Source organism: Temnothorax longispinosus, chromosome 10, assembly GCF_030848805.1.
Source record: "Temnothorax longispinosus isolate EJ_2023e chromosome 10, Tlon_JGU_v1, whole genome shotgun sequence".
NCBI lineage: Eukaryota > Metazoa > Arthropoda > Insecta > Hymenoptera > Formicidae > Temnothorax > Temnothorax longispinosus.
Genome location: NC_092367.1, coordinates 15,518,428 through 15,545,862, shown reverse-complemented (window position 1 = coordinate 15,545,862; position 27,435 = coordinate 15,518,428). Strand labels below are relative to the sequence as shown.

The 27,435-nt window shown below is 42.9% G+C and overlaps 3 protein-coding genes across 15 annotated transcripts in view; 1 reads left to right on the top strand and 2 right to left on the bottom strand.

The window, feature by feature from the left end:
- LOC139820964 (uncharacterized) overlaps positions 1–5,593 on the bottom strand; it is a 169,569-nt gene extending 163,976 nt beyond the window's left edge. The window contains exon 1 of the mRNA XM_071791589.1: positions 5,023–5,593. Within this exon, the coding sequence (XP_071647690.1) occupies positions 5,023–5,143 (121 nt within the window). The 5' untranslated portion in view covers positions 5,144–5,593. The remainder of the gene's footprint in view (positions 1–5,022) is intronic.
- The window catches only part of LOC139820965 (uncharacterized), a 134,575-nt gene extending 115,530 nt beyond the window's left edge, over positions 1–19,045 (top strand). For 2 of the 10 annotated variants that reach the window (XM_071791591.1, XM_071791592.1), the window contains 5 exons: positions 13,935–14,335; positions 15,704–15,941; positions 17,167–17,561; positions 17,669–17,956; positions 18,394–19,045. In XM_071791591.1, the coding sequence (XP_071647692.1) occupies positions 13,935–14,335; positions 15,704–15,941; positions 17,167–17,561; positions 17,669–17,956; positions 18,394–18,582 (1,511 nt within the window). In that variant the 3' untranslated portion in view covers positions 18,583–19,045. Of the gene's footprint in view, positions 1–10,404; positions 12,180–13,934; positions 14,336–15,703; positions 15,942–17,166; positions 17,562–17,668; positions 17,957–18,393 lie in introns of those variants that run through there. The other 8 variants (XM_071791593.1, XM_071791600.1, XM_071791599.1 and 5 more) reach the window with 8 other exon arrangements.
- Positions 19,046–19,150: 105 nt separating this feature from the next.
- LOC139820966 (uncharacterized) lies at positions 19,151–25,204 on the bottom strand. 4 transcript variants are annotated; one of them, XM_071791605.1, is made up of 6 exons: positions 24,738–25,203; positions 23,980–24,187; positions 23,716–23,898; positions 23,390–23,633; positions 20,752–21,114; positions 19,151–19,765 (listed from the first exon to the last, which is right to left on the bottom strand). In XM_071791605.1, the coding sequence occupies exons 2-6, from the start codon at positions 24,166–24,168 to the stop codon at positions 19,464–19,466; spliced, it is 1,281 nt and encodes a 426-aa protein (XP_071647706.1). In that variant the 5' UTR covers positions 24,169–24,187; positions 24,738–25,203; the 3' UTR covers positions 19,151–19,463. The 4 variants fall into 4 exon arrangements, with proteins under 4 accessions (XP_071647706.1, XP_071647704.1, XP_071647707.1 ...); XM_071791603.1 differs by lacking the exons at positions 19,151–19,765; positions 20,752–21,114 and adding an exon at positions 21,297–22,942 and having other exon boundaries at positions 24,738–25,204; XM_071791606.1 differs by lacking the exons at positions 19,151–19,765; positions 20,752–21,114 and adding an exon at positions 21,297–22,723.
- Positions 25,205–27,435: the final 2,231 nt, after the last annotated feature.

The window sequence follows — 27,435 nt, the reverse complement described above, 5'->3', positions numbered from 1 at the left end:
ACGCGTCGAAATATTGTTATATATATATTTCACAATATATTCCTGGAATATATGGACTTTTAGATGCGAGAGCAATATTTCCGGAAAAAAAACGCGCGTACAAAGCGAGCTCGCGAGAATATGAAGTTTTGCATCTGCATCACATATTGTGTCAAACAACGAAACAGAATCACCATCATAAATGAAAATATCGTTAGTTGGTCTCGTTTTGCGAAAATACGATCCGACGGTCCTCCCCCCGCTTTATTAATTCGGTCCAGTGTCATAATGGGCGAATTGCGGCTTTTCATTTTCCGCGGCATTCGTGTCATTCGTCGGGACGAGAAACGCTATATTATATTAGCGAAAAAAAAAATAAAAAGGGAGAAAATCGGACGGCGCATTTTTGTCGCGTCGCCTATCCGGAATCGTGCTCGTTCGAGCGTAGATGATTTTTATAAGCGGCGCAATCAAGCGCTAATGATCGCCGAACGATCAGATCGTTCCCATCCCGGGTCCGCGGGATCAATCAATCGATCGATCGATCGATCGATCATTCGCGGCCGCCCCGTTGAAACGCCGCGCCGCGCCGCGCGCTGCCCGAGCTAATTCGTCTGTCGCGTAATTAGCTTCGTTTATCGGCCGGTGCCGCCGCGTTCGTTCCCGACCCGTGTTACCAAGCGTGGGTGTAATCCCGGCCTGGCTGCCGCCGGTGCAAACAATTAACGTTGTCCCCGGTAACGCCGGCGTGATTACCGCAATTTTCGCGTGCCGATACTTCGTCAGGCCGGCCCGCGGCGCGGCGGCAACGGCGCGGCGGCGGTTACGATAATTTCGTCGCGGAAACGCGCGCCGAAGCGCGACAGAGGTTTCGTTTAACGTTATATACGCGACGAGGACGATTGGCTTATCATCGCGCGTTATGATTTTCGCGCGGGGTCGCGCCGAGTTTCAATTTGTCGATGCTAAACGTGCATTAATGTCCGCCGTAAAGCGAGCGAGGAGAAATTTAACGAAGGGGAAACGTTATAAGACTGGAAAAAAATCCCGGAGATACAGGAAGCAGTAAAAAGTAGGAAAAGCGCCGATATTTCCAACGGCCTACGCCGCCGAAGTCCTAACGAGTAACGCCCGGGGGAGTAATGGAAAGGATCTTTTATTACGTTCTTTTATTACTTCGTCCACGGACGAGGATGGTTATTTTTGCCAAGGATTTCGCGTAACGGAAATACATTGTGCGCCGGGCCGGCCTGTGAAACGTGTAAGGTGAAGTAGTGGTAGAGAAGAAAGAGAAGTTTATTATGTCTCGGAGAAGGGAAGGAAGATAGGTATCCCTCTGCGATGGAAAGCGGAAGTTAACAAAAACTTCACCTTCGCTGCATAAAAATAGGAGGATAAGAGCCGAGAACATCCGAGAGTCGATTGGACAATTGGCAAAAACGGAGACGTCGTTACGAGAGGATACACATTACGTGAGGATTAATACGCGCGTATATAATAAAATATGACGTGTGGACCATACACACGTGATAATATATTATATATATCTCTCGCAACTGATAATGAGTAAGAATAATTAAATATGTAAACTCGTCAGTTCGTCAGAGAGGTACATAGCTCATAAATTTTGCACTCAATACCATCTGTCCCTCGAATTTCTCGCGCACAATGAAACTCGATGTAAGTAAATTAGCGAAATGCTAATTTGACTTGCGCGCGGTGGAACTTCGCAGCTTTATAAAGATGAAATTATAATTTCGTAAAATCTTGCGTCGCGCAGCGCAAAATTGTTCTCGGTCGTCGAAAATCGCGCGACGTGCGTAATAAAATCTTCAGTATGCGTGAAATAAACGTGGATGTGAAAACGGAAACGAGCGTTTGCTAAGTTCCCGGAAATTGAAATTTTTTTTTTTCGAAAATTTAGCATTCTTTTTCAGAGGTTCCGAATGCTGTGTAGGCAAATGAGACTCGATGATGTGTAACGGCAAAAATGGCAAAAAATTCGTGCGCCGTGTTAATGAGCGTGTCTAACGGAGGTTAACGGCGTGCTGTTCTCTTTAACCGGATCCGCGGGACGCGGGGAGGGGGGGGAGGGGAGGGCCGCCGAGCCTTTGCACTCACGAAGTTCAGATAACGAGGCAATTTCATCAAAAAGATAGGATTCTACGTGCGGCCGTCGATTATACCGCTTCGATTAAAGTTGGGGTTAATTTAACTTTTTTCCTGGGACCTCCCGGATCGAGTATTCCTAAGTTTCTCATTCGGGCTTCGGTAGACGATAAACGTACGTTTAATCACTGTGTTTTATTCCCCGAGCACTTAACAGGCGGGATCTCCGATAGATTTTAGAAAAAGGAAAGGCGACGTAAAAGCTGCTCGCGAAGCAAAACCGATTATTAATGGATTATTAAAAGAATCGTATTCCCATTACCGCGAAGAATGTCGCAACTTTTCTTATATATATGCAACGTGATTATACATAATGCGAAAGCGACGCCATGACGCAAAGAGAAATAATAAGATTATTTATCTTTTTTTAAAAAAAATTAAAATTTTTTTACTTTACAATTTTTATAAGTTTCAAAAATATTAATTATAATGTTTTTTAATAAATTCATTTTTACAATCAATTAGAGAAGATGTCATTTTCGGTCGAGCTGAATTTTGGTAGCCTAATAATAATATTTCTGTGTAAATCTTGTATACTTTTTTCAACTTGTCAGTAAACTGCGCGCAAATTATTTATCGGTCTTAAAACACAGTTTTTGATTGGAACAATAAATCCACATAAATCAATAATCGGTTTAACATTTGATCCTAATAAGCATCCTTTTTTAACCCTTAAATGCGCAATTTTTCGTTCATTAGTGTTTCTTAAGTAAATAATGACCTTTTGGGCCTTCCTATCCAAAAGGGAAAGAAGGACCAGAGAAGGCCCTTTACAGATGTGCATGCAAAACCGCGCGTTTTCAATTCGAACTTCATAAAGAAAAGTACACGGAGCATCGAATAGTCACTTTGCATATATGCAAAGCTGTGTATAAGGATTATAAAGAATTTATTGCGAAATATATCACTCCAGCCATGGGTTCGGCCTCCCTACCCACACAGCAAGCATATCAAAAAGACGTCCAGAAGATATCTCGAAGATGGCGAAGATATTCTATCGCCTAAATATATCTTCGGGATATCTTCTGGACGTCTTTTTGATATGCATGCTGTGTGGGTATATACTCCGTGACAAGCGTCTTTATCAATTCGAGGAATGTGGTGATATTCATCGCAATGACCGGTAAATATTAAAAACAATGTCTTGTTTATTCGTCAAATTTATATTCGTCGGAGTATAGAATAAAAATAAACAGCTTATGTCGGGCATAAAAATAATGAACCATGATTCACTCTTTCATTAGCGACCGGAAGATTATTGTTCTCTCTCTCTCTCTCTCTCTAATACAATTTTATTTTAGTCTTTTAGCCCGAACGAGACAGTTTCAATCGCAAATTTAATTTTGTGTTCAGAAGACGCTTTTTCAGTGTCCTGGTAGATTAATCATAGCCAAGTGTGTAAAAATTACACATTTGCAAAACCAAGTGTGTAAAAATTGCACATTTTTCAAAAAAAATAACGCACAAATGCGTAAAAAGTGACTAAACGATTTACACACTTAAATGTGTAAAAATAACACACTTGGATTTGCAGTGCAGCAATATCTCGCGAAGTATCTAATAAGAAACGATCGTTTCTTACGAGAAACAGGATTGCAGCCTCCCGGTGCAGTTTGGCCCGCATTTTTCCTACACGTCGTTTCGCGTCGAACAGCGATTTCGATCGGGGCCGTCGGAGGCCGTCGACGGAGACCGGTCGCGTTCATTCTTTTCCGTCGAGCGCGCGCGAGAGGCGGGCCAGCCGGGGGGTTTACTACGCAACGTAGTAAACACATACTACACGCGTACTACGCGCGTACTACCGTGTTCGGTCGTATCCCCTGAATGAAAGACGCCCGCCAAAAACTTGTAAGCCCCCGCCGACCGGCGCGGCGGGGAAAAAATCGACGCGTGCGAGTATAAAACTCGCTCCCCTCCTACGAGTATTTCATGCGGCACGCGTGTTCTTATCGCGACTCCGTAAAACGTGTGCGTGCGCGTATAAAGAGTTGTGTATAAAGATTTCGAGATATTTTCAGACATAAATTGTACAGGAAAAGAGTAGAGATTGCGTCAGAAGCTCTTAGTCTAGCTGGCACGCTAAACGATATTCGGAAATTAAATTCTTCGCACTGATCGATCTCTGTCATTTCAATTGGCACACAGAAAAAAAGAAGTGTCAAATCAGAACTTACGTGAAAAAAAAAACAATTTATAATCTTCTTATAAGAATTTCGTCTTTTTGTTTCAACTTTTTTCTTGGTTGAACTATATAAAACAACTTCACTAAAGCAAGTTTCCTTCGTTTAACGCAATATAATCTCACTTCAAGATTTCCCCTAAAGATATCTTCAAACCAAGAATATTCTTTTTTTCTGTGCACGAATGTAATTTTCAAGTATGCAATGTACATATCGTCGATCCGAGTACCTTACTCCATTATTAGCATGCGCTACAATTTGCGGGAACAGATTAGGTATATTTTATCCAAAACATTCCACGTGAAATTCCGAGAAATATTCTTATCTATTTATAAACACAGTCAAGCGCGAACGCGCTCGAGCGTTCTCGGTGCATTGGCCTATATGCGACGGAATCGATAAACCACCTAAAGTGTCTAAAACCCTCGTTCGCACGTGACAAGTAAGTAACAACGTGTTTCGCGGCCCACGGAGACCCCTACGTGCACTACGTGCGACGGATCTTTAATTCCGATTTGATCGACTGGCACGAGCCGATCCGCAATCCGCACACATGACGTTTAAAGCGTCCGGACAGCCGCGGCCACGTGACAGCCGCGCGGCGCGGACGCACGCCGGGCTCTCCGCGGGCGACGCGTTTCCACTAACCGAAGCAAACAGTATTATATTCGTGCTCCTTTCGCGGTCTACTCACATTTCTTGCTCTTCTCGGCGACGGCGGTGGCCGACAGCAGGCCGAGGACGAGGGCGACGATCAGCAGGGCGGCGGGCGTCCCCCGGCGGCCCGCGGCCGTGCCCCAGGACATCGCCGACATGTCCGGCGCGATTCAACGCGCCTCACCAGCCGACATAACCGCAACGGCCGGCTGCTGCTGCTGCTGCTTCCCGCTCCGCGTACTCATCGCCGCACCCGCACCCGCGCCGCCGCGAGACGCGAGACTCTTAGAAACGTGCCCCTCGCGCGCGCCTCGGGGAGACGACACCGAGAGAGCCGGTGAACCGGAGTAACCCCCCTCCGGGAGTAACCTGTCGCGGCCGGACGGCACACAGCTACCGCCGACGACGCACGTCCCGCGATAGCGCGTACGTAATTGGCATTCGGCCGACGCTCGACTCGCGCGCGACTCCCAGCAGCAACTCGGGGGGGCTACGACACGACGACGACGACGACGACGACGACGACGACGATGACGACTATGGACGACGAGGACGACGACGGCGGCGACGACCGCCGATCCGTCGCTCACGGTGTTTCGCGCACTACCGTCGCGCCGCTATCGATCCGCCGCCGCGCCACCGACGAACGAACGAGCACGGACGCGCGGGACGGGATGAACGAACGAACGAGCGAGCGAGCGCGACCCCCGTCGTCGCGCCAACCCCTCGCCGACACCGACGTGCAACTTACCCCCGTCGACGCACACGGCCATCTTGCCACGCGTGCGCCGCAACCTGTTCGAATTTCGGCACTCGGCGGCGGCGGCGCGGGTATGTGCGCCGCGACGCCGCGACGCCGCCGCCGAGTAGAACGCGAATTTTCCGCGGCGCGTGGGAAACGGAGATACAACCCCCGGGAACGGACTCGGGACTCGATCGCGGCGTTTGTTCCCTCCGAATGTTTGTCTAGGAAAGGAAAAATAGAAGCCGAAGGCGAGTCTTCGGCGAAGAAGCCTTTTAGGAATTCTCCTAAAATTTTCACACCGTTGCTTGTGCTGCGCGGTGACGTTCCGCGGGCTGTGCGCAACACATCCCGGTTGTCGTATCCCTTCGCTCTCGGGAGAAACGTGACTTTCACGGAAATGATTTACTTAGGAACGGGAGAGCCGGGGAGAGGTGGTCTCCTGACTGTCTTCCGCGTCTCCTTGCCCCGTTTGGGCTCTCCAGCCACTTCTTCTCCCCAGCCCCGTCGATGGAAATCGTATTATCCCGTTTATTTGCGTGAAAACAGTCGAGATGAATTATTGGGTCTTTTTCACTTTTTTTTGTGCCTAGATGCACCAGAAATAACATATCGTACCATTACACGACGCGTTTAACGTTTGATCTCCGTATCTCGCGACGGATCTGCAACTTAATCCGCCCGTTGATCGGGCTCTCCGCGAAAATTCTCGTTTCCGCGATGGAAATTTTCCTTATCGCGAGTGTATTAGGAATGTCGCGCGAAACGTCGTCGCAGCTATGCAATGTTGACGCAACGGGGGAAAAAAGACAGAAAAGCCATTCTGATGGAGAAACGCATGAGGAATTTCTCGTTCCTGTTTGCGCTGCGACTGCCGTCGAGATTGAGAATTCGCACGAGCGCGACAGATAATAATCGAACGGAGAATAAGATAATTTGTACGAGATATATCGCGTTTCAATCGAACGAGACATTAGCTCTTGTCCCGACGCAACTCTGGATCGAGTACAAAGCCACAGTTCATATGTTTCTTCTCAATTCGATAATTATTATAAAAAAGGAAATTAGCCTCTACAATAGCACGCCAGTCATCAAAATTTAATTAAATATAATTGCGTACAAACATTGGTTTTAATAAGACAAAGGAGGACACGAGGAACGTGAAAGAAGAAGGTATGAACGCAAAAGATGAGGCTTCAGCAAAAATATATAATATTTATATATATTATAATTGTAATAAATAAGTGAAAAAAGCGCTCATTATTCGTAACAGCAATGTAAGTCAAAGTTTATTTTTATATTAATTTTAACTCAGGTTACTTGTAATTTTTTAAATTCGCATATTCTTTATTTAATTTATTATGCTAAAGGAGACTTAATATAGTTGAAACGTCCACAATGTTTTGTCTATACCTTTGAACAATAAAATTATAGAATATTTCTACGATAACATCCTTTATTTACTCGTATTTGACTCTAATTTTCTTATATAATTACAATATAATATAATTTATATGTATTTGTAACATTTATATTATTATTACTTTATACTTATATAAAATTATGTCATATATAATATTTAAATATGACACTTCATATATTATATACCTATTATATCAGATGACACGCTACGTCGCACGATCACATTGAAGCGACCGTGGAGCTATTGAACGACTGGATTATTAAGAGAAGTATAATTCGCGGGAGCAATCCGAGACATTGTATCGAGAAGTGGATGTTATCCAACCACGCCGGTATAACTCCCCAAGTCCTTCGCCATTGTAATTCAATGATACTCTCTCGACCCTTCCTCTTCCCGTCCCGCCTCAATCGCGCAACGCGCGGTTTCTCGCATGACGTTGCACAGCCGATCTAATTTCGCCTTATCGCAAAAAGTCAACGCGATCTTCCCGTTCGATAAGACGAGATTATAGCGTAATCGAGATTACAATTACAAGGTAAACTGCGCGCACGACTAATGCACAAAGCGATTCTAGTCTTCTGAACGTGATGGAAAATAGACGGGAATCTCTCGAACAATGCCGGACTAATTTGAAATACACCTGCCACGCGAATCTATAATTAATGTTCAGCAAATGTTTGAGCGTATTATCCCATGATGTAACGAGAAATGTAAAAAAAATAGATTCGGTGCCCGGAAGCAGTCGCGAATTTAGCCCCATTTCGATTTTACTGCATCGGAGAAAAAGATACTCCACACGGGTAAATGGATTTCAAACCATATTGCATATCCTTCCGATCTTGTTTTATTATTCGCGATTCGAGCGAATTTAAAAAATTAATGATCGACACAGATCGTTCGCGTGACACGTTTTATTACCGCTACCGTATTTTATAAATGGAAAAAATTTGTTCGCTTTTTCGTAATTTAAGAAGCCATATCGTCGCTCAACTTTATTTTCCCTGGGAATCCGTTTAGGCCATCGCGATCCAGGGTAATCGCACTCGCATGCCCTCAACCGCGGAGGCATGGCATGCACGTGCGTCCGTTGCACCTGATAGCCGAGCGCGCAACGACGTGTACGACGCGCTGCGATAACGCGTTATCGGCGATGCGCGATCATTTTTCTCCCTCGATCAAGGCCTGTCCACGTCATCCTGATTAATATTCGTACCGAAACGCGTCCCGAAAAATCGCCCCCTATGCCCGCCCGTTCGTCCTCGACGTCGTTGAACTTTGACCGTAAAAATCCCTGGGAAAAAACGAAAATCAGCATGAGGTCTCGAATACTCGCACGCATGTTTGCGGATTAGTACCCCTTTAATCGTATCCCTAGACCACAGGCTGACTGATCGGAAAATAGTTTATTTCGCAAGACAATCTACGGCTCGAGCGACGCTTCGAGGCGCGCTCGCGCCGCGGCCGCTGCGCGACGTCGTGTCGTCGCGTCGATGAGCCTCTCTCTTTCAAGAAGACACGAATTGCATGGATTTAAATGCGCGATTTTTCCACGTATCCGATTTGTCACGCTCATAGATATTGCAATAAAACAAATAAAAGTGTTATCTCGAAATTGAGTTTGGTTTACTACAGGCTTGGGTTTCTCGACTTGCCTATCTTTTGCGTGATGAGTGACAATAAATTGTCCCGCTCGACGGCGTTATCGCGAATCCCAAAAATATGGTCATCGTATCAATGTGCGAAAGAGGCATTTGACATGAAAGCAGTCAAGAGATTGCCGATCGAAACGATAGCGGAGGGGGGGAGGGAATAATACCTTTTATCACCTCCTTTCGAAAACAAAAGTGAAAATCCAGTGATTGAATTAACATTTGCGAATGTTTCATTCATCGATTAAATTAATACCCGGCGAATTACAATGATCGAATATTTACGTGCTAGCTGCCTAGCTACCTAGAGGTTAGTTAATTAATCAGTTTGTAGCAAAGCAATTTATCAGCGTGAGTTGGTACATGTATATCCCGATGTTTGGCCGCGAATACTGTTTGAGACCATTGTTCGCGTTTCTCGCAGAAAATTGCACTTGTGACAGCTAATCCGAATAATCCAACGTTTAAGAGAGATGTTCTCAATTTCTCGGATATCTTCTAGAGATTCGCGTAATTTGGATAGATACAGAATCTGAGACATCTTGTATTTAGGACGTTGCAGTAAGAAAAGACACTTCTTCGCCCTTTTATCGAAGATATCGAAATAACCAGTAATCACTAACGGGTAATTATATTTCTGCGCTATATGTACATATACGTGCATAATGAATATTATGTACAATAAATATACGAAGAAATTGGGTTAAGAAGGGACGAATAACGAGAAGCAGGAAAGAGGAGAAGCAAAAGAGAATACACATACAAGATATAGGACAACTTGGAATGATAAAGATGAGAGTTCAAGTAAAAAATTTTGAAATTTGAAATTTATTAAGGCCGAAAAGAGTTTATACGTATAAATATAAGATAAATAATAAAATACTTGAAAAATATTTTATAATGTAAAAGTAAATGTGTGCATGTAAACGTAAATGTAAAGTAAAGTAAGCTGTAGATGGGTAAAAAGGTGTAAAAGAGAACAATGTAAAATATTGCATTGCACCGGAAGTCCATCCAAAGCCGCAAGGATAAAATAAAAAAATATATAGTATATATATATATATATACAACAAATATAACACAATTCTGTGACGATGGTTAGAAGAAACCTTGAAAAGCAGATTGCAAACTATCTTATCGCCTGCATTATTTAAACTCTTGCCAGCAATAATTCTTGAAGTATGAAAATAACTTATAGCTTAAGGAGTAACTATCTTGTCGTTCTAAAACTGTGCTCGACTAAAGATTTCATGGCTCTCGTTTGAATTCTTCTCGTTCGCGAAGAATTCTCTTCTCGAAAAAGTCTTTTCTACGGTAATTTTAGAGACTCTTCAGAGAACCTAATTTCTCTCCGAGGTCTCTGAAGATTTCTTTTTCTTTTCACTGAAACTTTCGAGGTGTCGTTTTTCTGTCACTGGCGATTCTCTCCAGCGAATTATACCGCGACGCAATTTTGATCGCGCTATTTGCGCACGCTTACGAGCCTTCGCTCGCGGCTGTTTAGCAACATCGTGACGATGCGCGATTGTATACACATACACACATACGTATACAGTCGAACAGTCAATACTCGGCACGGCTGAAATTATCACGGCACACACGGGTCAGCGAGTTATCGCGAATACAAAACAGAGCCCGCGGACACGTCATTCCCTGTCAGTCGACGGGAATCGTCGCGATCGCACGCATGATGTATATACGGTTATCATTATTGCCGCCCAACATTCCTGAAAATACTAATAAATAACGATGCAGGATCGGTAAAAGTGCGCCGCGCGCGACATTCCGGGATACGGTGCATGTCTATATATAGACGAAAACAACTCGGCTGTAATCGTTATCGATATCTCGAAGAGGCCAAAGAGCAAAAGCTGAAATTGTTTGTACCGATCAAGGTCTACAACGTATGTATGAACTAAATGATAGTGTGTTACTACGGCAGTACGGCTACATATGGTGGTGTCGTTAGCTTCGGTCAAAGTGCATGAGAAATTGAGTGACAGTCGATGGAAAAGACAAACTTGTTGACACATTACAAGAATATAAGTTCTTTAGTTAAAGACGATTACAAAATCTTGGTTGTTTAAAATTAATTTTAAGGCAAACCAAATTGTTTTCTCCGTGTATATTAGGATATGAAGAGATCGAAGAGACTTCTGAAGAGCAACGGACTAAATAATGCCGATTCTTAATCCATATTGTATGTGATGAGATTAAGTAATAGTGTGCTATTATATGAAGGTTGTTATCTTCAATCAAAGTGCATGAGAAAGTAGCAATCAGCGGTGAAGACGGAATCGCTGATATGTCACAGAACATGGCAAAGTGCTTTAGTTAGGAACGATCGCAAAATCTTGGTCGTTTAAAATTAATTTTAAGGCAACCACATTGCTCTTTCCGTGTATGTTAAGAAGAAATGCTTCTGAAGAGATGAAAGAGCAACGGACTAAATAGAGTAATAAACCGATTGAGATCTACAATGTATGTGTTAATAAAATAATAGTGTGCTACATCAGCTACATAGTGGTGTCGTTAGTTTCAGTCAAAGTGCATGAGAAAGTGGCGGTCGATGGAAAAGACCAGCTCGTTGCAGGAGTATGGCAAAGCGAAATAAGAACTAGAAAACCTACTCTTTAGTTAATATTAGGAACGATTATACAAAATCTTATACTCAAATCGTTTAGACCTCGATGCAATTGAATTTCTTTTTATACCTATACACCATAAATGATAGATAGCATATTACGGCATTTACGGCCCATCAAACAAAGGCGAATCGCTAAACCAAGCTCGTTTAATTCAAATTGCTCGCTCAACCGAACTTTCTTTACTTAGCTCGAAACGTAAACGCTTTTCGTGTAAAATTCATTGAAAATACGTCACTCTATTCACCGCGTTCGAAAGGAGTTATTTCGCGGAGCATTACCCTGCTTTTCAATGTGTACGGCGTTTTTCCTATAAGCGCGGCAAGATGAAAATTTTCGCGAGGATTCACCCGAATCGCGATCGCTTTTACAATTGACGTGAGATTTTTCTAATTCGCCGCAAGATCGATACGGAAAGACCGGGAAATTCGCGAACAATCACACGATCGAAATAATCTTTAAAAAAAAGAAGCTAGAAAAAAAGGAGCGAAGAACCTCAACAGAGCTCGTCGATGCGGCTGCCGGGGTCGCTGGCAAAGGTGCGACACGCAAAGCGGGAAATGACGGATTATTAAATTAGAGTCACCATGACGACTGGTGGTCGAGGAAATGGGTGACCGCTGACACAGTCGACGTCCGACTTTGCTGACGACGCATTAAGCATTAAGTGGTCAATCGGCGCGGCGGTTCCGGTCGCGATCGTGAAACGTGACGCGCGGTGGTCATCGGAGCACGGTTCGTTAAACACGATCTTATCCCGGGAGATCTGATCGCCTACGTCGGCGTCGATCGGACCGCGTATATATCTGCGCGATCGCGACCACGTGCGTTCTGATGAAAAATCGTCGGCCGGCGAATCGACTGCAGTTCAGTGCGGAAACCGGCTCGATTCGTCGACCGATCAGTCGATCGCGATCGTCAGCGCCAGTGTGTGGCTCGCTGGAAATTAATTACGTCGTAATTAAGAGGATTCGTCGGTTCTACACTTGCCTAATAATCATGAGAGAGCTTGCGAATAATTATCACGATCGCTAGTGAGAAGATATTGTGATATTATTGAACGTTTCTCTTGTAACGAGATTACTTTGCGTACTTGCTATATACATTCTTTATTAAGTGAAAGAAATATATTTTCTTTCTTTGTGTAATATAAAATCAGTGATGTGATCGAAATAAAACATTTAAAAAATATTTAATGTTAATAAAATGAAATAAAATAATTTAAATAATATCTAATTAAATTAAACAATAACTAAATTTATATAATAGCTAATCTAACTAATGCACTGAGAAAAAAAGTGTTAATCCCAAGAAATATTTAATCCAATACGTTCAACTAAACATTTTAGTTAGTTAACTAAACATTAGTTGTTTCATCAATTTATTTAGTTTCTTTAATCAAGAATTAATTAATTCAACTAATGTTTAGTTAACTAACTAAAATGTTTAGTTGAACGTATTGAACTAAATATTTCTTCTGGGATTGACAAATATTTTTTCTCAGTGTGAATGTATCGGCAAATCATTGTTAATTGTATAAAAGAATATTCTTCTGGTTAATTTAAATAACTACGACAGTTGGGCTCTCGTAAAGGAAAAAGATTTGTAATTGTATCACTATAATAAAACGCATCAATAACAGCTGTTGAATTTTGTAGATCTGTGTATGCGAGATGCGCGTGAGATTTCGGACAAGTGAAAATTTCATCGTTTATTCAGCGTACACATACACTAAGTGCATACTTAAGTGACATTACATAGATAAACGAAGATAGTTGAAACGCTGTATGAGTTTCCAGCTGTAAAACACCGCGCAGTCGCCGGTTTTCGTGACTCATAAAAGATTTAATGTTTAACACACCGCGAACTTTATTGCAGCTCGTACCATTCGTACATTTTGTCGTTATCTTTGTAAATTCAGTTCGATCAGAATGATTAAGAGAGCAGAACAAAACAAGGATAAAATTAATAATAAAAGAATAATATAACTCTATATATATGTAGTTTCATCTGCACAATATATTAAAAAGGTTTTTCGAATGAGGAGAGAGAGAGATACTACAAAAAGCTTGCATTTTTCGTCATAAAATCGTCAATTTATCTATATCTTATGTAAAATTGAGATCTTATATAAATCATATATTTATCATTAATTAATCATCCTTTACGTCGCAACAGCATCGTTACTTATTATTCCTTACGCCGCGCGCAACGTGAGGAATTTCCACGTTATTTTCCGTTTTCAAAGACTTCGTCAGAGCGCGGATTTATCGTCGAAACTCGCGCTAGGCTCGTCGTTGACAAATCGAAATCGTGTAGAATTTATTATCGGCAAATCGTGGATTGTGCGCGCGTCGAGGATTCGTCGTCCTCGAATCTCCGAGACACGGCTTGGGCGCCTTGAACGCCGCCCGGCGTTCAGGCGCTCCTGTTTGCGGGAATTACTGCGAAACTCGATTTCTCCCGCACGTCAATCCGTCTTGCTTGCAGGCGGAATTTCCGGGGCGGTAAAATCTGCACGCGCCCCACGTCGATTGGAAAACGTCAGGAATCGCCGGGCGATGTTTTATCTGGACGGAAGAGACGCCGCCAAGTACGGCTCGTCGTCGCCCAACGACGGCGGCGAGGAGATTTTCGGCTGGTGGTTGAGCGATCGGGAGATCGCGGTATCGTCCAGATCGTATCGCGTCGAGAATCATCGATCACCCGGATCGTCGGCGTCGATGCTGTCCTGCATCGACTCGAATGATTCGGGTAGCTGCAGCTTCGTGCGGGATGTGTCGAGGCATCAGGAGCAGGAGGAGAGCGGGATATGCGAGAAAATCGAGCTGATCTCGTTCACGCCAGACGATCTCGATGTCGATCTGATCGAGAGGGACGCCAGGGAAACGGTGAGTGTGACATTATATTTATTAATATATGAAATGTCCCGGGGTTTAAGTTTCTGCTTACGAAGGGCTCTTTAACTTCGACGTACCGTCGGTTTTGATTCGGGAAACGTTTTATAGAAAGTCACACATACACATATATATACGTATGTATTTATATAGGTGTAATGATAATAATAATATAATATTAACAGATGTATAGATATTAATGTAATGGATTAATATTTGTGATTTATCTCCGAGTAATTGAACTTCAAAAATGATCTAAATAATAAATGAGAACGAGAATGAGTTTTCTGCTTTCTCTCGTCGCGAAAATTTCGTGTATAATCTCGTGGAATAATAAAATAACATTAATTGATGCATATTAATGTAATAGATTAATATTTGCGATTTGTCCGGGTAATTAAACTTTAAACGATCTAAATAATAAATGGGAAACGAAAATGAGTTTTCTGCTTCCTCTCGTCGCGAAGATTTCGTATATAATTCCGTGGAATAACTTCGTTAATGTAATTTAAATAATTTAGCTTCAAGAAACAACGCACAAAGCCGAGACGTTCAACAACGTTTTTAAAATATCTGTTCAGACTGGTTGAAATATTACTCGCGCGTGGACATAACCGCTGTCGCCATTCACTTGAACTATCAGATGCTGTTAAATTAATAAACGCCGGATGTAGCGCGGCAGCGCACTTTAATTTTGCACTCGTCGAATTTCCTGTTCATGTTTTCCTTTCGACGAAAATTTCGTTTAGTTACAACACACACACACACACACACACACACTCACAATCTCCGTATATATGCGCGCACGTGGCTGCATTTTCATGTGCGATACATTTCAACTTCAACCTAGCGAAGCGTGGATTTTTATCTCTGTTTGTACGGTTCTATTTCCTCCGATCCTTTTTCTTCTCTTTCGCGATGTCGGCGTATTATACGAATTGTATCCAATCCGATTATCGGGCCACAAGAGACTCTGGCTCCGGCTTAATTAGATAACTGAGCAAATAAATGTAAAGGGGCCGGATATCTCTCCGCGCGACTGATCGATATCACTTGCACACGCAAAGATACGAACACAAGATGCAAGCGCTCGTCATTTAAGCCGCAATTGCTTTGCCGCAAATTAGTTTACGAATTTATCGGTTTTCGTAGTTTCTCTTCAATGACTCAAATATCTCCTTTCCTGTCTTGTCTTTTTTTTGTTTTGTTTTGTTTCAATATTTCATTCGCGTTTGTCGGAGTCGTAAAACGTTCGATACGACGTCGCGGAGGACTTAACGACACACGTCTGCCCCGTTGAGACCCCCGAACGATAGAAGCGCGATTAATAAATGATCCACCCCCGTCTCTCTCGGCATGCAGAGCAGTTCGCCCGCGACCGTAACCGGCAGCGAGCGCAACGTCAAGGAGGCATGCATCAATCCCGTCTGCTACACCCCGGAGAGACTGATCAGATCGCAAGAATACCGGATACTCATACCGTCCCCTCGCCGCTTTACCTTCTCCCAGATGAGATTCACGTTGGAGAACGAGAGCGGAGAATGGAGGTACCGGCGTTGCCGAAAACGGTCGAGCCGTCTCATCGATTCCAGGCAGATCGGTACGCAAAATCTAAGGTTTCTCCCTCTGCCTTCCTCGTCCCCGTTACCTTTCGTTCGATCGAATAAGTTCGAGAAAGGAAGCGCAAGCGATGGGGGTCGCGCTTTTGGTCCTTCGAACCGATCGCCGAGTTAAAGCCACCTCGTGGAAACTCGTCGGCCACGGCGGCACCTGACCTAATAAAGTTTCGCGGTTTACCAATGCGCGGAATCGAGTTGCTTGACGTATCGGATTTACTCCGTTTCCCTCGTCCCCGCGGGATCGTGGCTCGGCGCTTACCGCCGAGTAAAGATGCCGGAGTGGCGTGAGACTGCGAAACTGCCACGAGCATTGTTGCGGGCACGCTAACGGCCTCGATCCGAGGGTTCGATTGAGTCTGTGTCGAGGAGACTGAAGTAAGTTAATGGAAACGGCTCTCCCCGAGGTTCGAGCGATCATCCCGAACTCGAGCTCGATCGACATTGCAGTCTCTTCACCAACTGCGTGGGTGTTGCAAAATTATACGGATATAAGTAGGGAATAATGTTATTATTTAATTAAATCAAATCAGACATTTTTACTTCGCTAGTTAATAATTAATAATAAAGATTTTCTTTATTTGACTTAACTGGCCATCTTTATTAATTATAATAAAAATTATCTATATTAAATATATAGTCACGACGTTTCGATCATCCTTCTCAATTGATGTAACTTTTGATGCTAATAATAAGCATCTTTTTTTAAATTCTTTACAGTGATTTTATAAATCACTGATATAATCGTTAGCAAGTTCAAAGAATTTAAAGTTAAAAACTTGCTGACGATTATAATTAATAAAAATGATCAGTTAGGTCGAATAAAAAAATCTTTATCGTTATTACTTAATATCTTATCTTGATATTTTACCTTGATATATCCTTGAATACTTTATTCTTTATCATAATCGAGTGCTTAAGAGTTTACACACAAATTTTCAGCCAGATCGTCAAAATAAGAAAAAACTTGAAGTCATTTTTAGCAATATCATTTTGTAGAAGTCACTTCTACAAAAAAGAAACGTTAACTTTAACGCTCCGCGTGCTAATTTCTTTACAGCCCGACGAGACTTCTATAGACTTGCAAAAATCAATATTTTACCCCGCATTTTTATTTTCTTTCCGAAATGTATCTTATCGAAACTTAGACAAATACGATTAACGCAGGCGAATACACAATGTAAAATGAATACAAAATCACGAACACAGGTGCGACGCAGCCGAGGACACTTCTGAACTTACCGGGCGCGGATCTGATGAGGACATACGCGATTTTCTCGCCCATCTCCGAGCGCCGACAATGGGTCACCGATGATTTTAACGTGTCAGTGAAATCAAACGATGACCCTTCGACCGACGAAGACTGCGGGGTGCTAAGTACGAAGACGGTCGACAGCAGCAGATCGAGTTACAACAGATTGAACTCCACTTGGGACGACTGTAAAGGTCCAGCCAGCAGAAGGTCGTCCTCCCTGGAGGACACTTCCGGTATCCAGAGTTACGATTGGAGCCTGGAGACCCAGAGCGACGCGCAAAACACGCCAATGTGCCTCTGCGACGAGCTGGCGATCGCGTCGAGTGATCACGCCGCGAATTTCGCAAACGTACGCTCTTTCGCATTACGAAAGATACAAGATTTTTATTCTGCGTAAAATTAATTATTTAATCGTACTGTTTGTCCGTAGACTAAATAGTATAAATTATGCCGCAGAATCGAGGTTTGGTCATCAATGAAGTAGCATCTATCCTCGAAGGTCTTCGGAACGATCCGGGAAGGGCGACGGCTCTCCTGAAGGAGGAGGATCGATTCTGCGACGGCACGTCTTCTCACGATCAATTAACCAGGCTGGCTCTGACCATTGAAACGGACGTGGAAGCACCGGCGGTTCCCGACGATCCGAATAATTGGGTACGCCATCTCCGCGATAGAATAGAACGGCTGCAGCTCGCCAATAAAGAGATCCAGGGAGATATATGCGGTTTACGTACAAACTTTCAGGTAAACGTCTCGTCCTCGGCTCTCATCGAAATTAAAATCTTAGTGCAAAGACTCAAATAGTTATATATTATCAGTTTCTCGAAAAAATCAATGTAAATGAATATACTATTGCGAAGATACAAAAACTGCAGAGGTAGTTTATATATACTGTACTGATTGCATTTTATTATACATATTGATTGCATTAAATATGGATAGCAAGCTTTTGATTTAATGCAGAATTGAATCTTCATCAGTGGAGATTTTTAGAGAAGTGGCAACTTTTTAATTTTTGATAGATATTAAACACCTTCGTAATTAAGCAACGGATTGGAAGTCTATCGAGAAGTATATTCAAAGTGCTAAAGGAAAAGCTTATCTCATTTGCATCTCGACATTCCGTTTCCGTTCCTAAAACCGTCGTTATACAATATTCATACGTCTTATGAATTTTACAGTGCGACGAAAAGAAGGCGATCAATTTGCTGGGTGACACAACGAGGTTGCTGGAAGACGTTCACGACTTGAGATATTTCGATGACCTGGTGAAGCTCCTGGAAGGCGAACTCGAGAGGATCTCCAGAAGAAATTGGCCATTCATTCTGGGACACAGCAAACCTCACGAAGAGATGAATCTAATCATCTGATTATGATCTCAACGATCGTCTTGGATCTTGAAGATCATGATTATGATCTCATAGTTGCGCACTAGTCGATGCGCAGAGTAAAAAAAATTTCCTTCAGGAAGAGGATGTAAACGATAACGATCTCTTCTCTTCAAGCTCTTTGAGTTCGATCTTCATAAAGGAAAAGTTCTACCTCTTCTCTCGGCTCGGTGACTTAAATAATATCACATTGCATTAAATAATATCTTCATGAAAATATTAATTCGGAATGATTAAAAACGATACGTGAGCAATCTCCAAGAATAATCATAAATGTAGTTAGCACAAAAGATAGAACTGCAAATTTTTCGATGTTCCAAAACGAACAAGATAATTTTATTTCTCGGCAGGGATATCGACTTCGTAATATTTTTTCAAAATAAATCTCGTGCAAATAACGATTATAAAAACACTTGTAACTTATGATATATTTGAATGGACCTGATTTTTTATTTCTTATTTTCCTTTATAGTATTTTCAATAAAACCTTTTCTAAAGAAAATACTTGCGTTCACATATCCATAGCTAGAAAAATACGAAAGCAAATGTATTATATTTATTATTACTAAACAATTTATTATTTATAGATCGTACATATTTGAATTCGTGTACATAGCACCGAGTAAAAAAATTCCTAATACAACACATCGTTGCTAATCATCATTACACTCGTCGAACTATTTTATCCGCTATCTCGCCGCGTTTCAGCGACATTTTTAATGCCATTTTCAATACCCGTCCATTACCACATCGCGTTAAATATTCATACTTTGATAAAGCTAAGTCTACACTTAGTGGAGTCTATTCAGTGTTCCGTTGATACTGTCGTCCTTGGTTTCGCTTTTTCCGCGGAGTTTACGAAATTAGGTGACGTCCGTGCGCTGCATGTGTCTGACGTGCTGTCGGGAGGAATCGTGGTAGGCGATCCCCGCGCGCAACATCTCGCCGTGTCGGAACACATCATGAGACGCGGAAAAGGACGGTAAAGTGGGCAACGACGGTAGCAGGCAGCTCAGCATACTGGGACCGCCGTCCGAGGAGTAGATCCCGTTGGTCGGAGGTACCATAGATGCGGTGCTGCACGTGGCCGGAGTGGATCCCGACAGCGGATGTCCGTTTTGATCGCCGGAACCCAATAGACTTGAGCTCGTACCCATCAGATTCCCTATGGACACCATAGAGATCTAAGTTTTGCTGACATTATTAGGTAACGAGGTCTCGACATCGTTGTCTATATACATTATAATAAGCGTATGCATGTAAGGGAATTAAAATTCTAAATTAATTATAAAATGTGTGTATGCTGAGGGAAAAAATGAAAAAAGGAGAATTTCAGATTTGCTATATTCATCGCAAGGGTAAACATTTTATGAATAATGATATAATTAATTAGTTAGTATCTTGAGAGTCAAAATATCACGATTGCATGTCATTCATGATAACGTGAAATGGAAATAAAAGTAAAATATTTATATTTTACTTTTATTTCCATCGAATATCCCGTGATGTGTATATATATGTATATATATATATCGTTTTTAGACAAACATGAAACTTATAATTACTACGAGGATTAATCGCGATGGTATAATAAATCCCATCGCGAATATCCCAGTCGCAAGCGCGTTCTTGCAAAACATTGATAATTATCGGTGTTTATAATCGCGCGGTACAGAATTTATACCCGCGTAAAGGAGGGACTTGCAATTCGCGTGAATATGTTCGGGGTGTAATCGCTTTAGTTGAGAGAGCGATAACGCATTCGACGCATCCGTTAATCTTTCGATAATATTCGCGTACATCATATACAATGCGCGTGAAGCGTAACATTAAAATTTTAATGCCATTGTATAACATTTCTCCGTCGAATCAATATGGTTTACGACCAATGAGCTCGTTAGCAGCAATTATCCTTCAAACATTTTATAAACATTTTATGCACGAGGAAATCTTTATCCAGATAATTCTATCACTCACTCACGCACTCTCTCTCTCTCTCTCTCTTTCTCTCTTTATCCAGGAAATATTTTTCTCTGTATAATTGCGTTTGAATTCAGAAATTTACACGAGATAAATGATATGCTTGTATATAACAAGCACATTTACAGAAAACAAAATATTCTAGGAACTTGTGAATAACTTGCGATTCACCTGGAAGACTGACGCTCGAAGCGGAACTGACGGACGAGGCGATCGACAAAGGTGTCATCATGGAAAAGTCCGAGGCTTCGGAGGACCTCGCGGCGAGGTGCGAGTCCAGCCTGACGGTGGGACGAACGCACGCCAAAGACGACAGGCCGAAGTCGTTGGCCCTGTCCGCCGCCGCCACCGCCGCCGCCGCCGCTGCCACGCGCCGATGCCTCGCGTGTATGCCGGACTTGCCGCTGTTGCCCAGACCGAAGTGCAGAAGCTCCAAGTGCCTCCTGAGATTTCTCGATTGGCGCAGAATCGCGCCGCACAGCGGACACGACACCGGCTGATCGGACAGACTGCGTGCCTTCGACGATCCGTCCCCTAGAACGAGTTCGAATCTAGACAGACTTGTGTGAAACTTGTCGTCGGATCGGAATATCTCACCGCGGACATCACGTTTCTACATAATCCATTCTAGTGTGGTAAAAAAATTGATGAGATAATTCAAGTGACGCTGAGATAACACCACAATCGTATTTTGTGGAAAATAAGACAGCACAGAGTATCACGTAATTTTGTTTGCGCTTTATTGAAAAAGAAAAGAAACTGGATAGTACACTTTATACCCGTTATCTTATTTCTTTCTCAATTAAAATACTATAGCGATTTTGTATATGTACTATTGTCAACAGTCCACGTACGCGGCGGAGCGTTACAAAATAGGAATGTGCGCCGATTATTTTCACATGGTGGGCTGTTGGAAGTTCCTCGGTTTCGTTATAAAATGGTATTCGATAAACGGTAGTCCGTATTCTTAGAAACGTACTGCTATTAGACCATTCCATGGTAAAAAAAAAGAGGGAGAATTAAATAGGCAAAATAAAATAAACGCAGTGGACGAAGTTGAATTGCACAATCGCACGAAATCCAGATTATCGTATAAGTATCGATGGTAAAAGAATAATGATAATTTCACGATAGGACTTTATTCATTACGCTTAAACCTGCAGCAATTAACCCTAGGGTAGATCTTATACACTAACGTGGAAGATTCTTGTATAAAATTAAACGCGCAAATATATACTCCGAACTTCTGACCTAGTTAAATAACGCGTACGCCAATAATTACAAATAACCGCTCGCTTAAATGTATCATGTAACTATACAATGCAAAATATCTTTTATCTCTCCTCTCTGTCCTCGCGCGTAACGTTGTCACTCACCACTCCACCGCGATCTCGAGTATCGCATCACTGTTAACACAATCAGCAACAAACGGAATCCGCAAGAAAATTAACTACAAAATGTGTTCGTCTCGATACTCCCGGTGAGTTCGTTCCCTGTACAATTTATCTGGCGATCGTCGGCGACGGGATACTGTTCGGCGACGATACCACGCTCTCGTGCGACGTCGGTGAGGGTAGGGTAGGATTGCAGACTATCTGTTCGCAGTCGTTACTTCCGCTGTCGGTCCCATACGTCATCGATGACTGATCGTAGCCCGGCGCTTCGATCTCGGTCTTGATCTCGGTCTTGATCTCGGTCTTGATCTCCGTCGAGTCGGAATTCTGTGCTGCCGCCATCGCCATCGTAGTTGCCGCCGAGTTGTTGAACCGGTACTTGCACGAGGATAACAGATGCCTGCGCAGATTTCTCGCCTGGCGCAGGGTCGCGCCACAAAGCGGGCAAACGCCCGGGCAGTCGGAGGCGCCGCGCGCCTTCGACTGATTCGCGCCACCGCTCGACGCCGTCTGGGTGCTCGCTAAGCCGGATAACGACGCCAGACCGGACGGAAAGCCCATGTTGAGGGAGCTGTGGAACTGCGGTATGTGCAACTGCATCGGCATTAGCGTATGCAGATGCGATTCGCCGTCCGAAACCTGTTCCTGATGCGCCGCCTGATGATCGTCCGCGACGGGCGAGTCTTGAAGCGGTGAATGACTGCCGCCCTGATGGTTGTTCGCGTAGTTTCCGACCAGGCAGTTGCCCGCTGTTAACAGACACAAACACAATGTTACCATACGGGGCTGAACTGACGTTGCTTTGGCTCGGTTTGAATTTGTTTCCCCTCTCTCTCTCTCTCTCTCCATCTCTCTTTCTCTTTCTCTCTCTCTCTCTCTCCCTTTCGCTCTCTCGCTCTCTCGCTCTCGCCCCAACGAATTGGAGGACGACCAATCAGAAATGCAGTTCAACCCGATCGATGGTTGTGCTTGTGTCCGTTTTAATTGAAACGAAAAAAAGGCCTACGTAGATGTCTACGAAATCTCTCACAGGCGGTGAAATTTTTGGTATATAGTTTTTATGATACGGCTACCGTGTTAAACGTAAATACACCGGACACAAAACACAAGTGGAAATTGCCGTTTCATTATTGCTGTCTTGCATGCTTAATTAAAATCTTGCAATTATAGAAATTAACTCAAAAATTGCGATAAGCGTGCAAATCTCGAACTAATAAAATAAGGAAAATTCATCCGACAAATCATATTACATAGAACACAAATATTCTCGTCACACGGTATTTTATTACGAAATATTTCAAAGGCAGGAAAAAAATTACAAAATCCGTCGCACAGTTCTAATCTTGCAGTGCCTCATTTAAGAAATAAACTTAATTTAACAGGGGATTTAAAATCTTTGCAAAACTTTACGCTACCTGTGTCATCGGTTTCCATGGTGTCGTCGTCCTTATTTTCGTAAGGCATTGTTCTGTTGTTGTCGTCCAGAGGCCTGCTTTCGCTGTCGGTAGTATTACTAGTACATTGCCACTTTGCGGAGGACGTCGACGACTTCCTCCTCTTTTTCCTGCGTTTCAGTGGATAATACGAGTTGCCCGTCGCTCTCGACACTCCATCGTTCGTCGCCGTTGGTATCGCAGACGCAGGAACTTCTTCTCCGCTCTAAATATATACAATCACATACAATAAATTAATTGCCTCATTTTTATTTAAGTAAATAAAACGAGATGTAAAGGAAACGTACCTCCGTCAGTACAGTTGGCTTTGTCAATCCGTGAATGCACAGACAATGGGCAGCCTGAAGCAAGGAAGGCAACTGCGCCGGCTCGACGCTCACTTCTCCTCGGTATACAAATTCCAGCAAAGACTCCAGATCATCCGCTCCGATTCCCGCAAGCATAACCACCGGATGCTGGCATGGCGTACTCTGTGGACAATGTGCATTGCCGTAAGTTTCTGCGATAACGCTTTCACGTTACGCGCTCATGCCGGAAGGACGACACGCAACCTTTAAAAGGTCCAACAGGAACGGACTGGCCGCGCAGAGAACAATCTTGTGCGCGCGAAAGCTGCGTCCGCCGGCGGCCAGGGTAACGTCCACCAGATCGCCGTCTCCCCTCAACACCTGCACCGCGGAGGCCAGAGAGGAACTGAACTCTCCCCAGGACAGACTGTAGAGCTGGCCGCTGCTACCCATTCCGTCTCCAAGAGCTTAACTGCAAGACAACGAGAAAGTAAATACAACCGCTCCACTTTCCAATGCGGCAATTCTACAAACGTCACATTTAAAGACGTCAAGTTTAAAGATATTCGACGCTTCTGAGTTGCTCCGATAGGAAAACGCGCGCGTTCTGCTCGGCAGAGCAGAAGAGATACACATCCTTGTTTACCAGGTTGTACAAGATTCTCTCTCGTCAGAATATTCTGGAACCAAACGAGACAGACGACGAAGGGTGCGCGGCGGATGAAATAAAACGTAACTGGCGATGTTCCACAGGTGAAATAACAATCCAGGAAACCGGCTCCGGATATCCCGACACGATATCCCAGGGATCAAGCGTGGGGCACGCGTGCTCCGACAATCCTAATTCTGACTAACGGTAACGACGCGCGCGTTGTCTCTCTCTCTCTCTCTCTTTTCTCTCTCCTCTCTCTCTCCTCTCTTTCTCTCCTCTCTCCATCCATTCCCTAATTAGTGCCCCCACCCGATTAAGCGTCGCGGCGTCGTGCCGCGAGTTAACCTAACAAAAAAACGGGATCCGCTACCTGCGCTACGGCGGAGAGCCTCCTCTCACGACGTCGTCGCCGACGGCGACGTGGACGGGGACGACGTGGCGAATCGCGCCTGTTCGCTTCCCGTGGGGGTCGGCTGATCGCGCGCACCGTCGCCGTCGCCGCAACCAGGTTGGAGAAAGTCCGTGGCCGCGCGGGGGTCACCTGGGCATGAAAGTCGCGGGTTACCCGCACACGCGTTGTCGTCGGGCGACGCGGACGTCCTCAGCACGCGCGCGTCGTCGCACGCATCGGGGAAACAACGGCGCCGATGATGATGATGATCGCCGTCGTCGTCCGTCGTTCGTTCGCGAGCTTCGGCGCGGCACGCGACAGTCGACACACTCTCTCGCTGATTCAAACCCTATCGCAGGGGCGATCGCGTATGCGTATGCACGTATGTGTGTACGGACTGTACGGAGTACGTCACACACGGGTGTCACGGCGCAACTGCGCGACGCAGCGACGCGGTGCCGCCGTCGCGCGGCAGGCGGCCGAAGCGCCAGGAGCCGGAAGTCATCCGCGGGAGACGGAAAAGCGCGAATCCGAATTCGAATTCGAAGATCGAGACTTCGGGGACGACGTCAATCGAGCGCACGACTTATATTTCTAACAATGTAGATTAATTTTAATCTCGGTTTAACTTAAGGCCATTACACGTAACAAAGTTTTAGTCATAATCGTAAGGCCTTAAATAGACCAATCACAGTCGATTATTCTCCTCGCGCTCGAAGAATAATTGACTGTGATTGGTCTATTTTCTTACGGCCTTACGATTATGACTAAAACTTTGTTACGTGCAATGGCCTTTACTTTTTATCTTTTTCTAGTTTTAAAGGCCGCCGCACGATGAAAAATGTAAGGGACAAGGAACAGATATATTAGCGATTAGGACTAAAGAATCAAAAATAAAGTTGAGCGCACGATGAAAAATACAGGCAACAGAAACAGGAAATAACACGGGCAATAAATTTTTAACCTGTCGGAAGTCGCCTTTATTCCTGATTTCTTATTTCTAATCGCTAATATCTGTTCTTTGTATTTTTCATTGTGCGGGGGCCTTAAGAGTTAAAAGGAATATTAATTGGCAATTGATTCGATTAAGCACGTTTGTGCTTAAAGCAAAATTTCCAATTTGTCTTTGATCCAATCTTTTTCCCTCTTGGCAATTTTTATACATTTTTTGCATTTTTCTTAAACGTTTTCTTAAACAAAAACAAGCAACAAAATTTAAATTCAAATTCTGAATCCAAAATTTAAATTAATCTTAATGAATTAATATTGGAGAGATAATTAAGGCTCTGTTGGAAGTCCACACGTGGAAGGAATGTTAATGAATATTAACTGTAATCTTCACTAATCCTAATATGAGTTTTAAATCATTAATATACAATTATAATATTATATAAATACATTTTATACAGTGCTATACAGTATAATTTCTATTGTTTCGCGAGAAGTTTTATATATTCAATTCAACTTTCAATGTTTTCAAGACTTACATTTGTTGAAATTATAATTTTTTTTTTTAAATAAAGAAAAAAGATGGCTTTCTTTAAAGAGATTCTTGGAAGATCCGACACTTAATTTAAGGTTATAGGTTACCAAAATTTCGGATGCCGAAAAGGCATCCGATCGAAACAATTAAAAATACACCTTCGCCAACAATGGATATTCCTGGTCTTAGAGCACTGCCTTTACTTGGCAATAATTGGAATATCCTGAAGGTGTATTTTTCGTCCATGTATTAAATGATGAAATACCGTTTTAATCGTTCCTATTCAAATTCAAATTTATATCTAAAATTTCTGCAAGATTAGTTGTATTCTATCCTTCAATCGCATAGAAGATCGATCTACACAAATATAATGTCAGAATCCGCTACAGAATCATAATAGACAGTAATAAACAGATTCGAGTTACTTTACATATGTTTAGAGTTTTTGTGTGTTGTTATTTAACATATGCAAACTTTTTTGGTTCTGACACATTGAAATAAAAATAAAAATAAAATATATTTACACTTTATATATTTATCTATATTTTTTATAACTAGTCTATTAATTCTTATTAATTTATCTAAAATTATTCCAATATCGGATTTATTATTTTTATTATTTAGACTTAACAGAATATAATCTTAATTAGATCCGTTATCTAGTTATCCATGAAACAAACGTAAATCGAGTATTTAAATATATTTTTTCATCTCCTTGATCTTTCATTTACATAAAAAAAAAATTATTGGCATAAACGTTGCAGGTGAATGTCATTGCAACGTGAATGTTCCGATCCTAATGCGAATGCTGCGGGATCCATATATGGATCAATCGTAAAAACTGACGCCTCAACATGGCTTAAAAAACCAGATTTGAGAGAACAGGAAGATATTCCAAATATTAAAAAGGGACTCTTGATGGTCATTCGCCTTGACCCTGGTACATCTCCAGGCATAACTTTTGAGATAAGTTATGCCTGGAGTACCAGTGTCAAGGCGAATGGACATCCAGAGTCCCTTTTCAATATTTGGAATATTACCGAACAAAGGACAATTCGTTTGTTATAATCATAACTATACAGGCATTGACCCAAAACTCTCAAGCTCCTCAAAGCTTGATGAATGACCAATTTCAAATTTAATGTCTCCTCTGCGAAAGATAGCCCAGTTTCTCCGCACGAGCCCCACTCGTGC